This window comes from Rhincodon typus, chromosome 6 (assembly GCF_021869965.1).
Source record: "Rhincodon typus isolate 14 chromosome 6, sRhiTyp1.1, whole genome shotgun sequence".
NCBI lineage: Eukaryota > Metazoa > Chordata > Chondrichthyes > Orectolobiformes > Rhincodontidae > Rhincodon > Rhincodon typus.
In genome coordinates this window covers 51,025,685-51,039,210 of record NC_063337.1, presented here as the reverse complement: position 1 = coordinate 51,039,210, position 13,526 = coordinate 51,025,685, and the positions used below count along the sequence as shown (strand labels likewise).

The following is a 13,526-nucleotide window of genomic DNA, read 5'->3' as shown; positions in this document are numbered from 1 at the left end:
TATTTTACTGATGCTATTGTTTACTGCCTGATGACATCTTTCATGTTGGTCATGTAGAAAGATGGTAGACAAACAAATCACCAACCCAATCTTATCACATGTTGTTATTCCTTAAATTGGCATTGAACTTAAAAAATTAAATTGGAATGAGAAAACTTAGTTATGAAAATTATTTAAGCAACAGGATGAAGCAAAGACTTTTGCTTCTCTCATTGAATTATCTTTTCTCACTGATGTTTTGAGGCAAACTGTATAATAGACTTTCCCTCTTTAATCCTAAACTGACAAGTAACTTTAATTTGCTGAAAATATATTTCCTATATACTCTTTACTGAACAGAATACTGCTGGACTTAAGGGAAACAATTTCCGTAAGGATTCCTCAATACTGGTGGACTTGACAGACACAATTTCCATAAGGATTCCTCAGTCACACGTATGACTTCTACAGAAAGCCAGCAGAAATCCTGGCTTGCTTTAGGGTTTCTGATGACTTTTCCTGAAGTCATAGCACAATTTCAGACAAGCCTCCACAGAAGTTCCACATTCTGATCAACTGAGACTGCATTGAAGACAGAAAGATGGGTCATTTGGAATATTTCCATAATGTCAACTTGTCTATGGGGCATGTTCTTGCAATATGAAGTTTGTGGGAGACATATATGGCTCTGAAAACAATGCCCCGAAGTTTTCAACTAACCCATAGAATAATATCTTTCACTTGGTTTTTGAAATAGCACAACATTACCGATAAAATGTTATAGCATGCGACGAAGCAGAATTTTAAATCAAAAATGATCAATTAAAATCTGAATCCTAGAAAACCCTTTTAACCATCATGAAGTAAACTTAAGAACATAGTTATAATTACAACACATACTCTGACCAATATTTCTTAGACAGCTTTTATTTTTTCTCAGCAGGGATTTCACCTCTGTCTTTATTGACACCATCAACAGCCTTAACCTAAATGGTCTCCTAATTAACTTATTATTTGTTGTCATAAATTGCACTTACCCTTTTTTACTTTTTGCTTATAAAATGTGAATACATGATATGATATTAATTCAGATTTACTTTATAATGTACCTTAAAAGGTAGAAACCTACATGAGAAAGCAAATAAGGTTTAAAATACATGAGCAGTTGACAATAAAGATTTATGAACAGTCAAGGCAAAAATAGATTCTTTTGTTGCCCAAAGTTTGTAATGTGCAGAAGCCGGCAATAGTATTTCTAGATGTGAATGCACTAAATTGCTGAAAGGGGAAAACAAAAGGAAAGAATGCTAAATAGAATTGACCCGATCTTTCTTTGACCTCTTGCCAAATTCGTGGGCTGAAGCCTAATATTCTTTAACATTAAAGAAGTATCAAATTTATGATATGAAATTCCACAGCAAAAATTTCCTTCAATTTTCTCAGGACACCTTCTGCATTAACTAGCAATTCAGCACTTTAGAATTGAAAGTTCATGGAATGTGATCATACATAAAAAGCACTACAACATGTGACTACTGATTCGGATCCAATGCAGTCCTTGTTGAGTGTAACGAACGAGCTGCTTCATACTACTTTGTAGTGTTATGGGTCCCATCTGTGTATCAAGATCATGAAAGAATTCTGAAAAGAGAAGTAAAGTTTCTTTGTAATGCAAGGAACTTAAATTTAAAAAAACACACCATGTCAAAAGTGTGAAGACAGATAATGAAACAAATTTTACTCTTTTCAGTGGGTAAACACAAATATTATGGCGGCAGCATTGACTGGCAGTGCACTCGCATAATGTGTCATTTGTGTGTCACAAGTATTTGGAGTCAGTGAATCATGATGCCAAATAGCCTCTATGTGTGTCAGCTGTGGCTCAATTTGTCGAACTCTTGCCCATGAATCATAAGGTTCCAGGTTCAAGATCCACTCCAGCCTTTCAATATAAAATGAAGCCTGATACTCCAATGCAGGACTGAGGGAGCACTGCATTGTCAGAGTTGTCGTCTTTCAAATGAGATGTTGAACCAAGGCACCTTCGGAACACCTAACATGAGGCTTTCGGAGCCACGTGCAAGTGGTTGATCACGCTTTGCATTATTGTGAATTCTGATAACCTGATAAGAGCATGTGCTGACCATGATGAATTCTCTCCCTTTATACAAGGGCTCAGTGATTTCTCAGTCACTGTGATGGAAAGGAACCTGTGGGAAGTCACTGAATTCTCCTGCTACTGTCTGGAAGGATCTAATGGCATTGAAATTTAGAGCCACAGTGATCTTGGCAGCCACTGACAACACTGACCACTCCACTTGTGTGGCTTCAGATCAGCTGGCAAGAGCGACATAGTTGAGCAACCAGGTTTGTTGAAACAGAGGTGCCTCTGACACTTCTGAGATGGAATTATGAGAAGTATTCCTTGCAGATCACTGGTGAGTATAGAAAGCCCTCCATCAGCTCCCTTGATACAAGGCACATAAAATGCCAATATAAAGGGAAAACAACATTCATACTGTATAGGAGGACAGTGCTGATTGCTTGGTAGGCGGACTCTGGTTGATAAAGGCATTGCATTAAGCAATTAACCTGAAAATGACCATCACCTATTTTGATGAGTTCAAACAGCACAGTGTGTTTTCATGTTACTTCTAGCTGTAAAATATCAAGCATTGTGTATTAATATTTGTAACCTCCAGTACATGCAACTGTAGCACACTATGAGCTTGCCTGAAAATCCTAAATTAGTTGCATTAAGACTTTGCTCATTTGCAGAATCACATCTAATGTTGGACACTGTGTTTTGAGTTTTGCAAGCAGGGTCTGACTTTATATGGAAAGTACTTAGCCAATTGTGAAGGGAGACGCTTTTGGATAAAGTCTTCCAGTCTTTGCAATGTATAGCCTATGTATCGACATTGAAATTCAGATAACACATTACTCATTGGTATTATAGCATTTGGCTTAACTACAGCATCCTAAAAGTGGCGAACACCACTCATGTTGCTGCTGAAAAATAACAGCATGAAATACCTAGCTTCCCCTGTCGGCAGCAGGAGAGAGGATATTCACAGACTGGGTCCAGGGATAAGAAGCTTCATTTATGTAGAAAGATTGAAGAAGGTGGTATTGATCTCGTTGGACATGAAAAGGTCAAGGGCAGATTTGAAAGAAGGATAGAAGAGTGGTTAAGATCTGAAATGTAGTGCCTGAGATTGTGGTGAAAGTAGGATAAAGAGAGGCTTTCAAAAGGAAAATGAATAATTGTCTGTAAAGGAATACTTGCAGGGGAGAGGTACTATTCAGTGAATAGGTCCTTCAGAGAGCCAGCACTGACATGATGGGGTGTATGGTCTCCTTCTACGTTGTAACCATGCTACAGACTAGATTTTATCAACAGCACGCTATTCCCAATGTCTTAACTGAAAATGTATACCACTTCTGCTTCCTTTCTTTTTGCCTTTTCCCATGTAATTAATTTCCAAGTGCCAAGACATGCATACAAAGCATATTCAATTTAATACAGCGGCGGAGGACCCCTTTCCTTGATGAAACCACCATCAGCTGACAATGCTGCATTCACAGGGAACCCACTAATGAGTCTCTTGGTCAAACAGGGAGGCTCTGTATCATGGCTACAACTTTCCTGCCCAACTCCTGCCCAAACTAAATTTCATTTGTAAATATTTCACATTACATTGCTTATCCTTGACTGATGTGTGCATCATTGCTATTTGTTGAGACTGGCTTAGACAGCTACATGTACTGACTAGCCTTATGGCATTGCAGTAACAGCAGATTTAGGGACATTTCCTTTATTATGAAAGCAACAATGTTGTGTTTTTTTTATTCACTCTACATTGATTATTGATAATAGTGTCCAGTGTGGTATTCATCCCTCCAGGGGACATAGCTGAGTTTGTAGACTCACCTGGCCCTCCCTACTATGCATTTTAAAAGACATCATCCAAAAGTGAACTCAAAGTCCTGTAAGGACTCTGTCAGCCAGCAACCTGAGATTGGACGCTATCCTTTAGCCACCCCCCTATTTTCTTACTTTCACTGACTGTCGCCACAAACCCCCACGACATCCAGGTCACCGGGCCCTTCCTATTTTACTCCTCCATGTTCCTGACCTCACCCTTTGTTGTCCCCTGGATTCCCTTTTAACCCACCATTCCCCCAAACCCACTCCACAACTCCATTCACAACTGACTCACATTTCCTGGTCCTCAGCACCAAAGCAAGAGTACAATCTCCTGCTCTCCTCCCTTGTACCAAAGAGCTAAACAGGAAATTCTTTTTCCTATAAAACTTACATAACTAGACAAAACCTGCTGCACGTCACCTTTAAATAATCGTGTACAAGATTGTTGTGCTGTTTCACGTTAATAAATATTCATAAGACACAAATGTGTTACAAGCTGGCATCATTTTCAATATACCATTGAGTTTATTGCTACATCACAGTCTGCAATCAGTAAATCAAAATCTTCTATTCCACCTAATTATATTGCCCTGCACGTTTCCTGCTATTATGGGCTCCATGAAACTCCCCCCAATGATTTTATCAAGCAAGCATAAAATAGACTTGAATTGTCAAATGTTGATAACAATTATTTTGAGTCTGGTAACAGGGTTGGGTGAAGTTGTTAGGAATTATCACCAGCATCTTCAGGTTGCAATGTGTAAGGTGAGAAAGCTACAGATAATCAGCTTGGCAAATCTGTCTGAATTACTAGCAAATACACACATTTCAGTCTGAATAAGGAGCTCGCTTGAAGTGCACTTCTGAAACTATTCCCAGAATAATGAAGATTCAAAATAGATATTAATGGATCTTAGGGTAGCAAATGCCAAAAGTTCTTCATGATTCTGATGGTTTTCATGTTTGACATTCACATTATTTGACTCTGAACCTCACTTTGTGCTCTTGTGAACGGTATCTTATTATTACACATCAAACAGGCAAACAAAAAAGCAATTCATTACAGCAGGCAAACTATGTCTTATCTCCTGATTGAGCCAAAAGATATACCTTTGTTTTCCTTAGTCAGTTTATCAGCCATTTCCCAGTAGTCATAACTGTAGAGAATGCTGTTGGTGATGTTGACATGGTTAGCAGCCAACTGATGGATTCGCTGTGGAATATTAATGGTTGAAGAGGGGGATGATCCACTGTTACTGGAACGGCTCTCAAGCAATCCAGCAGAAGTAACAGGGGATAGCGTAGACAACTTTGGCGTAGATGTTCTAATATACCTAAAGTGGAAAATATAAAACGTAGTTGACCTCGCCGGATTCTCATCCATTCACTAACAAATCCCACCTACAACCACTGGACTCTCTCACAATCACCTCCCTCTCCAAGCTGTAATCTCGCCGGTCAGACATTCACAACCCACATGGACTTTCACTGCTCCCTGCTCCAGATCCTCTCTCCCACATCAGACCTACATTGGCCCCAAGATGCTTGGACTCTTATTTCTATCCTCCCTAAGACAATGTCTTTGTGAAAGCCTCCCAGTCCTGGTTCTGCAGGCTTACCACGACAGTTCTAAGCCTCAGGCTGACTGAAATCAGTCATGGTTTGCTGCTCGCTGCCCCTCCAATCGTAGACTGTTTCTCTCCCCTTTGCAGATAATGAGCTCACTAAATATGTTTTAGGATTATTTTTACAATGTTACATTTTAGGTCAGAAGAAAGGAAAGTATACTTACGTCTCACTGGTTCCCCAAAGGTTTGAACTTTTAGCTGTTTCACCAGAGTCCTGTAGTATTAAAATATATCTGTTTTAGACAGAAATTTTCAAATTTGTTGCATGTATGAATAGTATTTATTTTTTCAAATTCCACTCTTACCTTTCCTATATTCATCAATATTCATTTTTCAAGCAGTTAATATCCAATTAAAATAATTAATGGACTAAATAAATTGTTTGTGATGGAGAATTCCGCATTCCAACTACCCTTAGTGTAAATTATGTGATGAGAGGCACCCACTTGGTAAATGTTTCAGATGGGAACTAATGTGCAATTCCAGAATATTTTCAATTTAACTAATAGCAACATCCTGATCCAAAATATTCGAAATTCCTTCTAGGTCAAATTGTCAAAAATCCTAAACTGTGAAATAAGAAACAAAAATTGAACTAAAATTTAAATTGCAAAAAATATGGACATCATGTGCACATGTTTGCTCCTTGATACTTTTATTTTGTTTTCATTCGCTCCATTCTGGCCTTTTTTCAAACTTTGAGACTTTTGATTTTTGATGTCTGAACAGAGACTTTCAGCAGTTCAGTGTTGAGCTACTTAAAATGATTTAGGGTGAAATATTGTTGTGATGTCTTGTGGTAGTACAGAATTTGTATATTGCTGGAAAAAGTCACATTTTATTGAAACCTTTCTTCTGGCATATATGAGGACATTTTGCAAGATTACAAATTCAAGGGAAAAACAAACACTTGTACTGCATGAGAAGGGGAGGGTGACTGGCAAATGGACTCAAATTGTCAGAGGTATTGGTGGGGAGAATGTCTCCGTTAATGCTGATTGACAGTTAACTGCAAGCCTGTTTAAATTTTAAACTAGGCAGGTTGACTGTGATTAATCAGGGTAGTACCCTGAGAAATGAACATGTACCTGTCAATGTCAATTTTGTTGTGTTGAAACAGATGCAGTTCTTTCCATCTGCAAAAAACAGGGTCCTGTGTGCTAATACACATAGCTTCCAGTACATGCACGTACACCATTCTGTGAGCCCAACTTACATTTGAAAATTTGTTGTCATTATTCAGTAAATATTGTCCAACTGCAGAATCACATCTATAGTTATATAGGGTGTTGTATGTTTTGTAAGTGTGGGCTTGTTGGGTTCACAGCCAGTGTAACATGCTGTTTGATATGATGTACCAATCTTTGGGACATACAACCTAATACCTGACATCACACCTGTACTGAAGTTCATCTACTACATTATCCATTTACGTACTAGACAAAACATCTTGTTAGCTTGTTGACAAAATCCTATTGGTGGTGAATATTGGTTTTCTCCTTGAAGTTGTAGTCTTGCAGTGCCTTAATGAGTGCCAGATGAAAAGCTTCAAAAAACCTTTTCAGTGATATTGTTCAAATGATTAAGCTGCAACTGAGTAAGACATAGGAAACAAAAATCCTAGCGTTTGCTGCTGCTTAGTTTTGAGTGGATTCATTGCTCCCAAGTAGCCCACTCTTATCAATAACATGACATCGTCAATGATGGGCCAAATGTCCTCCTTCCAATAGCTCTATGGGGTGAATTTTACAAGGGAGGTGTATGATTGCCTTCCTGGTTGAAAGGTTGTGTTGAGCAGACCTATTTTAAAAGCAGCTACCTAGTAGCCATAATATGCTGGGGTCTTAATAAGCTGTAAGTGGAACTTCTGTCCCTCAGGAACAGACGCTCCCTCTCCCGAGAACTGCCAGCCAATGTGATTGATGATTCAGCCGCACCAGAATTCAGTAGTGGCCAGTGCCAGGATAACAAGCATTCCTGAGGAGAAGCTCCGTGGATGCCACGTAAATTGAAGTTTTTATTCAGGAAGGGATCAGAGACTCTAGCAAGAGGTAGTTGGGTTCAAGCTTTGGTGTAGAGACACAAAGTGAGGTTATGAACATGGGATGGGTGCTCTAATATGCCCTCAAAGTAGGTACACCATTTCCTTTCCATTTTTAGACCAGGTAAGAAAAGTAGCAGTTGGGCATCCTCCATTCCACTTTCCTCAGTCACATATATTTTTGTGATGGAAGTAGTAACAGGCCTATAACTAGCCAACAATTGGCTGGGGATTGTGGGGTAGCTGTGTCTGCTGACTGTAGCATAGTTTGCTGAATTAACTATAGTTCCACAGTTAAATCGAATCTAGTTATCATGTTTCTTTGGAAGTTCATTAACACCTCATAAAGACTGATTCAATGACTCAATGTAATACAACTCAATTCTGAAAAATCTACTTTAAACGACATTTGTTTTAGAAATTGGTTTTGCTAAACATCAGTCAAGAATCTAGTTTATAAAGTCAATACCTGTTTTTTCCTAAAATTGCAGCAATGACGAGTGTATTTGAGTTTAAGTGGACAACTGCAGTACTGATGTGTGTTCAGTTCCTTCTGATGCATATTAGTATGTGCAATACCACTGGTTAGCACTTCCTTTCTGTTACACTAGGTCAGAGAACAAAAAAGAATAGTTAATTTGGTCAAAGAGTTTTCTGTTAATGGCTAAATGAAAGAATAATGAAGTTTGCAGGCAACCCACAATTTTCAAATGGGCATATCTGTGGGTAAGGCCGAGCTAACCTGTATTTGTGAAAAAAAGATTCTCCTGCATATAAGTTGCAAATCGGGAGACAGAATCATGCTTTTTGGTATGTTGTATGGAGGTAGGTCGAAAAGCAAGAGATAAGTCCCCTTGGGGCATGTTAAGTTTTCTTGAGTGAATGCATTCTTCTCAGATCATTGCATTTTCATATATGTATAAAATACCAAATTTTAGGGACAGTTGGACAAGAAGTTCTGCCCCTACCTGGTCTCTAACACCTGGGAACCGTATTTACGAGGCTTTCGGTGTGAACTTCATTCTCTGGAACCTAAGAGCAACACACAACCTCCACCCCCAAACACTCCTAGAGATGTCACAGACCAAAAATCAACGTTTTGCTTTCATGATACCTCCATAGAAGTTTCCCAGTAGTCTATTCAGGAGAGAAGGGAAGTGGTTTTACATAGGGATAGCAATAGTAGACCATCACGACTGACAAAGATAACCTGGATAGAGATGAGTGGGGAGGTCAATATGCATGGCTGCCTCAAAAGAACCTTGGCTTCAGTGCTACAAGAAGGTGAATGAACTGCTGCATTCCACCAGGATAAGTACCATAACCTACTCAATGCTTCATGCCCCTGTGAGTGCGAGTTAACGTCCTAAGGTTGCTGCCGACACACAGGAAGCTGGCTGCCAGGTATCTTGACTTGACTAGTGACAGGTCTGTCACTTCATTGCAGCTACTACTGGCACCACAGTGGTACTGCCTCTCACTATCTGCCAGGGTTCATACTTAAAAAATAAAAGGAGCTACAACACTGAGCAGCTCATACACTGTCAGCTCACTGATCTTACTTCGCAACTCAGTGAACAAACACATCTGAGAGCTTCTAAACAAAGGCTTGCAGGAAACAAGGATATGACCACAAACAATGGCATCATGATGAACACCTCACAGGTTCTTGACTCTCTTTGAGGAGGAGGCACTAAGCTGACAGGAGAGCACAAGATGTTCAAGAGCAGTTTAGACATCTACAGGCATCTAGTGAGAAGCCTCCAGTCTCTTAATCTTATTTGCGCACCAAGTCTCAAAACCTTAATGAAACCTTGGGAAAGGATGACGGCTTGCAACACTAACTGTTGTTTGTATTTTCTTATGCAGTCTCTGAAACCCATCCCTAAACCATGAAAAAATAAAAAAGGAACCTCATCCCCCAAACCCTTTTCCACCCACTCCTTGAACCACATCTCCAAGAAGAAACAGTCGTGAGCCTCAGAGGATGTACCTTCAAGGTCTTCCTCCCACCCCCTATCAGTGCAGAGAATAACATTCACCTCAGTGGGTAATCTAGTTCGGGTGTGGTCAGCCTCACATTCTGGTGATCACAGCCCTGATCAAACCTAGCCCACAGCTAGGGAAGGAAGAGATGACCAAAATGTCTGAGACTCAGAAGACGACTGGAGATCAGGCCCTTGCTGCACCCAGTACAAATGATGAGCTTCTGGACTTGGCCATTAATTAACTGACAGAGATATGTAGACAAGCAGGGGAATGTTAAAGGCAGAGATGCCAGAAATGATATGCAGACTGGAGCAAAACGGGTCCACTTGTTTTGATTTTATAGCTCCAGCATGTGAGTGCAAGTCTATCTCCATGGAAATGGATGGTTGTCATCCTGGAGGTCCAGGTACTGCAGAATCGTCAGTATTTGCCAGATATGTGCGGGGACATTCACTCCATCACTGGGACCGTAGATGTGTTCATTCAGTGACTAGGCAAGAGCACGGGCATCCAAGGCACTTCAAAACTCTTCTAGGTGTCCATTCGCTCAGTAGCTGGAGACGTCAAATAGCGCACTGACAGGGAGGAAGAGCATCAGACAGGGACCGAGGAATTGTCATCACTGGACACTGCGGAGGTGCCCTGCTATACCACTTCCCCTTTTGCCAGGGACCTAAATGCCTTATCAGGTCAGATCAGTGAGATTTTCCCTGCCCCTGTGCAGATGCCCTGAGCAGACTGGAGTCCTCTAGGCCCTGGAACACCAGAGGACACCTGCCAAAGTCATCGAGTAGCAATGCAGTCAGCAGCAGCTTCCTCAAGTTTCAGCTGCAACAGCGAAGATGGCACACAGGTGTAGTAATAGGAAAAGAAAGATTAAACAACAGTGAAATCTGAACGGTGCACAGGTATCAACATTCTGTATAACCTGACAGCTGCCATAAGTATAGTACTTTGTCCAAGAGTCCTGCAGTATCTTTTGATTTGTTAAGACTGCTAGATATTTATGTTTTCTTTGTAGACTACCGAGAGGGTTCCTAATCACCGCACACGCTTGCTGGTGCTTCATGGGGAGCATTGCAAAGAGTGCTGACGCTGTCATTGTCTGCTGCCCTTTGAGAGGGAGATAACCTCTGGATAACAGGAACTTAAGCTAGATGTTTGAGTCATTCCAGCATAGTCCCTTTGTAATCCTGCATAACTCCATGCTGATGTTCTGGTCGGATAACTGCACAGGAGATAATTGGTGCCAAGAGTATAACTTAAATTTCACCCACTTAACCATTTATAAAACCTGACTTTCTTCACACCTCTGTGAGACTCTGAGACTAACAGTCAACATAGATTGTTCACACTTGTGTAAATCTTGCACCTTCTCAGCAAGATAATCTTGAGTTGGGGATCCCTCTTGTCACCATAGCAACCAATCCTCCTTGACTTGTCCACCAGAATTCAGAGCAGGTCACATGACCTCTTCATTCCTCTACTTTATCTTAAAGAGACAGTCTCAAAACATAACTATCGTATAAACTTCATTTTTGTAGCATCTGCAAATATATCTGCCTCTCACTGTTTGCTTGTTAAAAGCGTTCAGATTCATTAACAGTCATGTAAATAATTGCTTGATTTACAGGGGTGAGAAACAAGACATGCTTTGAAGCTTTTTGACCTACAGTCATCAGGATAGACACTGTATACTAGACTTCTTAAGAAATTAACTTAATTCTATATTTGGAGAAGTGTCACATCTGAACTACAATAAAATTTAAGTAAATAGGTTCAAAACAAAAGTGTTATTTAAGATAGATTCAATAACTTTGATTACATTTTCACAATGGAGAGTCAGTTGGAGCTTATGAAGTGACAGAAAACTTGGAAAGTATGTAAAATATTTACCTTGAAATAGTCAATCAGGGCTTTAGAATATTTAACTGCACTGTCCCTCTTAAGTCTGAACATCCTCCAATAAAGAAGTGCCAAACAACGGTAACTGTAGAGATCAAAAAGATTTTTGCAAACTGAGCTCAGGCTTAAAAATCAGACAGATCAACAGGATCGTGCTGTCACATCTGTTAAAGGAAACATTTCTATGAATTCAAAGCATCTCATCTCCAATCCAAAACATTTTCTAATCATAATTATAGCTTCCTAAAAATTGCATCTTTCAAACCAACAGTTGAATTCAAAAATTGTAATGTTTGCCTTTTGCTGTAACAATTACAATGAGGCAATGAGCATTATTGACACTACAGAATAAGCATGACAACCATAGAATATATGGAAGTAAATGCTTCATCAGAGATATCCTGCTCTTCCATATGGTATGTTATTGCAGTCCTTGTTGGTAGACTCAACTTTGAAGCCATTGAAGTGGTGTCTTGATGTCATGGTGCTATTAAAGTAGTACTAGTATCAAAAAAAGTTATAGAACAGAAGGAGGCCATTCAGCTAATTGGTATTTATGCCAGGTGAATAAACTAGCTATGGAGTCATACAGTCTTACAGCACGGAAAGAGGCCCTTTGGCCCATCGTGTCAGTATTAGTGACAAAGCACCTATCTACTCTAGTCTCATTTCCAGTACGTGGCCAGGAGCTTCTATGCATTCCATGTCTTCATCTAATACCTTTTAAAAGTTGTGATGGTTCCCTGCTCTAGCACGCCTTTCAGCAGAGTTTCAGATACCCATCGCTCTCTGAGTGAAAAAAGACTTCCTTAAATCCCCTTTAAACCTCTTGCCACTTACTTTAAATCTATGACCCCTAGTTATTGACCCCACTACCAAGGGGGAAATTTTCTATCTAGCGATCTATATCCTTCATAATTTTGTACAACTCAATCATGTCCTCTGCCAGCCTTGTCTGCCCTGAGGAAAACAACCCCAGCTCATCTAGCCTCTTTTCATAACTGAAATGCTCCAGCTCAGGCAATGTCCACTGAATCTCCTCTCCACCCTCTCGAGTACAATCATTAATCTCCCATTCTAATATCACTAACCAGCAACTGGTCCATACCTTTGTAAGTTATAATGCTTCAAGTGCAGATCCAAGTACTTTTAAAATGAGTTGAGGCCTCATTTCCCAACTAATCCTTCCACTGATTACCTTCAATCTTTTCCCCCGGTAACTGATCTCTCCCCTTCGGAGAAACAGGTCTTTGCCGTGCACTCTATTCAAGCTTTTCAGTATTTTGAACACCTCAATTAAGTCACCCCTGTGCCTCCTCTGTCCTAAAGAGGACAACTGTAGTCTGTACAATCTTCCCTCGTTCCTGCAATTTCTTGTAAATCTTCTTGACATCCATGCCAAGAATTGACACTTGTGAGGAAAGGGGTCATGGATAGTGGTTTGGAGTTGGTGATTTTAATGACAAGCTGGAATAATGGAATTCAGAATCAGTCCATGTGATTCAGCTTACAAAACTGTGGTTCTGCACTGCTAGTTCTGTGAAGGCAGTGCAGTCTAGCAAGAGATAACTCATTGATCATATTTTGACCTGGTCAAATCCAGAAAAATGACCAAAAGAGGCTAAGCTGGTTCACTAACATAGATTAATGTGGTCTATTAATTTCTATTAAGGAAGTAAAATGAGTGTGTTTTGATTATAACTTTCACGCTATGCCTCCTGCTTGCTATCTGCTTTGTCTCAGTCCGCCTACTGAAGAATTGCAGAAATGCATCCAAGGACGTTGTTGAAGTTTTGATTTTCAGTTCAGATCAGGAGGTGCCTCTGCTTTGTCTCAAGATCATACCATTGTATGATTAGATATTGTTGTTGGCTTGCTCACCGAGCCGACTGGTTATTGTACAGACATTTTGTCACCAGGGCTAGATAACATCATCAGTGCAGCCTCCGATGAAGCATTGTTGTTCTACTCTGCTTGGAATTTATATGATCCAGTCTGTTAAGTTGGGTTGTGTCATTTCCAGTTCTTTTTTGCATGGGTTTGTATATGGGGT

At 40.0% G+C, this 13,526-nt stretch overlaps 1 protein-coding gene across 1 annotated transcript in view; it reads right to left on the bottom strand.

Annotated features, from left to right (window-relative positions):
- Nucleotides 1-541: 541 nt before the first annotated feature.
- The window catches only part of aff3 (AF4/FMR2 family, member 3), an 81,082-nt gene continuing 68,097 nt past the window's right edge, over nucleotides 542-13,526 (bottom strand). Inside the window, exons 13-17 of the mRNA XM_048598001.1 lie at nucleotides 11,465-11,558; nucleotides 8,049-8,186; nucleotides 5,703-5,752; nucleotides 5,021-5,244; nucleotides 542-1,620 (exon numbers count right to left, since the gene is read on the bottom strand). Of these exons, the coding sequence (XP_048453958.1) occupies nucleotides 1,499-1,620; nucleotides 5,021-5,244; nucleotides 5,703-5,752; nucleotides 8,049-8,186; nucleotides 11,465-11,558 (628 nt within the window). The 3' untranslated portion in view covers nucleotides 542-1,498. The remainder of the gene's footprint in view (nucleotides 1,621-5,020; nucleotides 5,245-5,702; nucleotides 5,753-8,048; nucleotides 8,187-11,464; nucleotides 11,559-13,526) is intronic.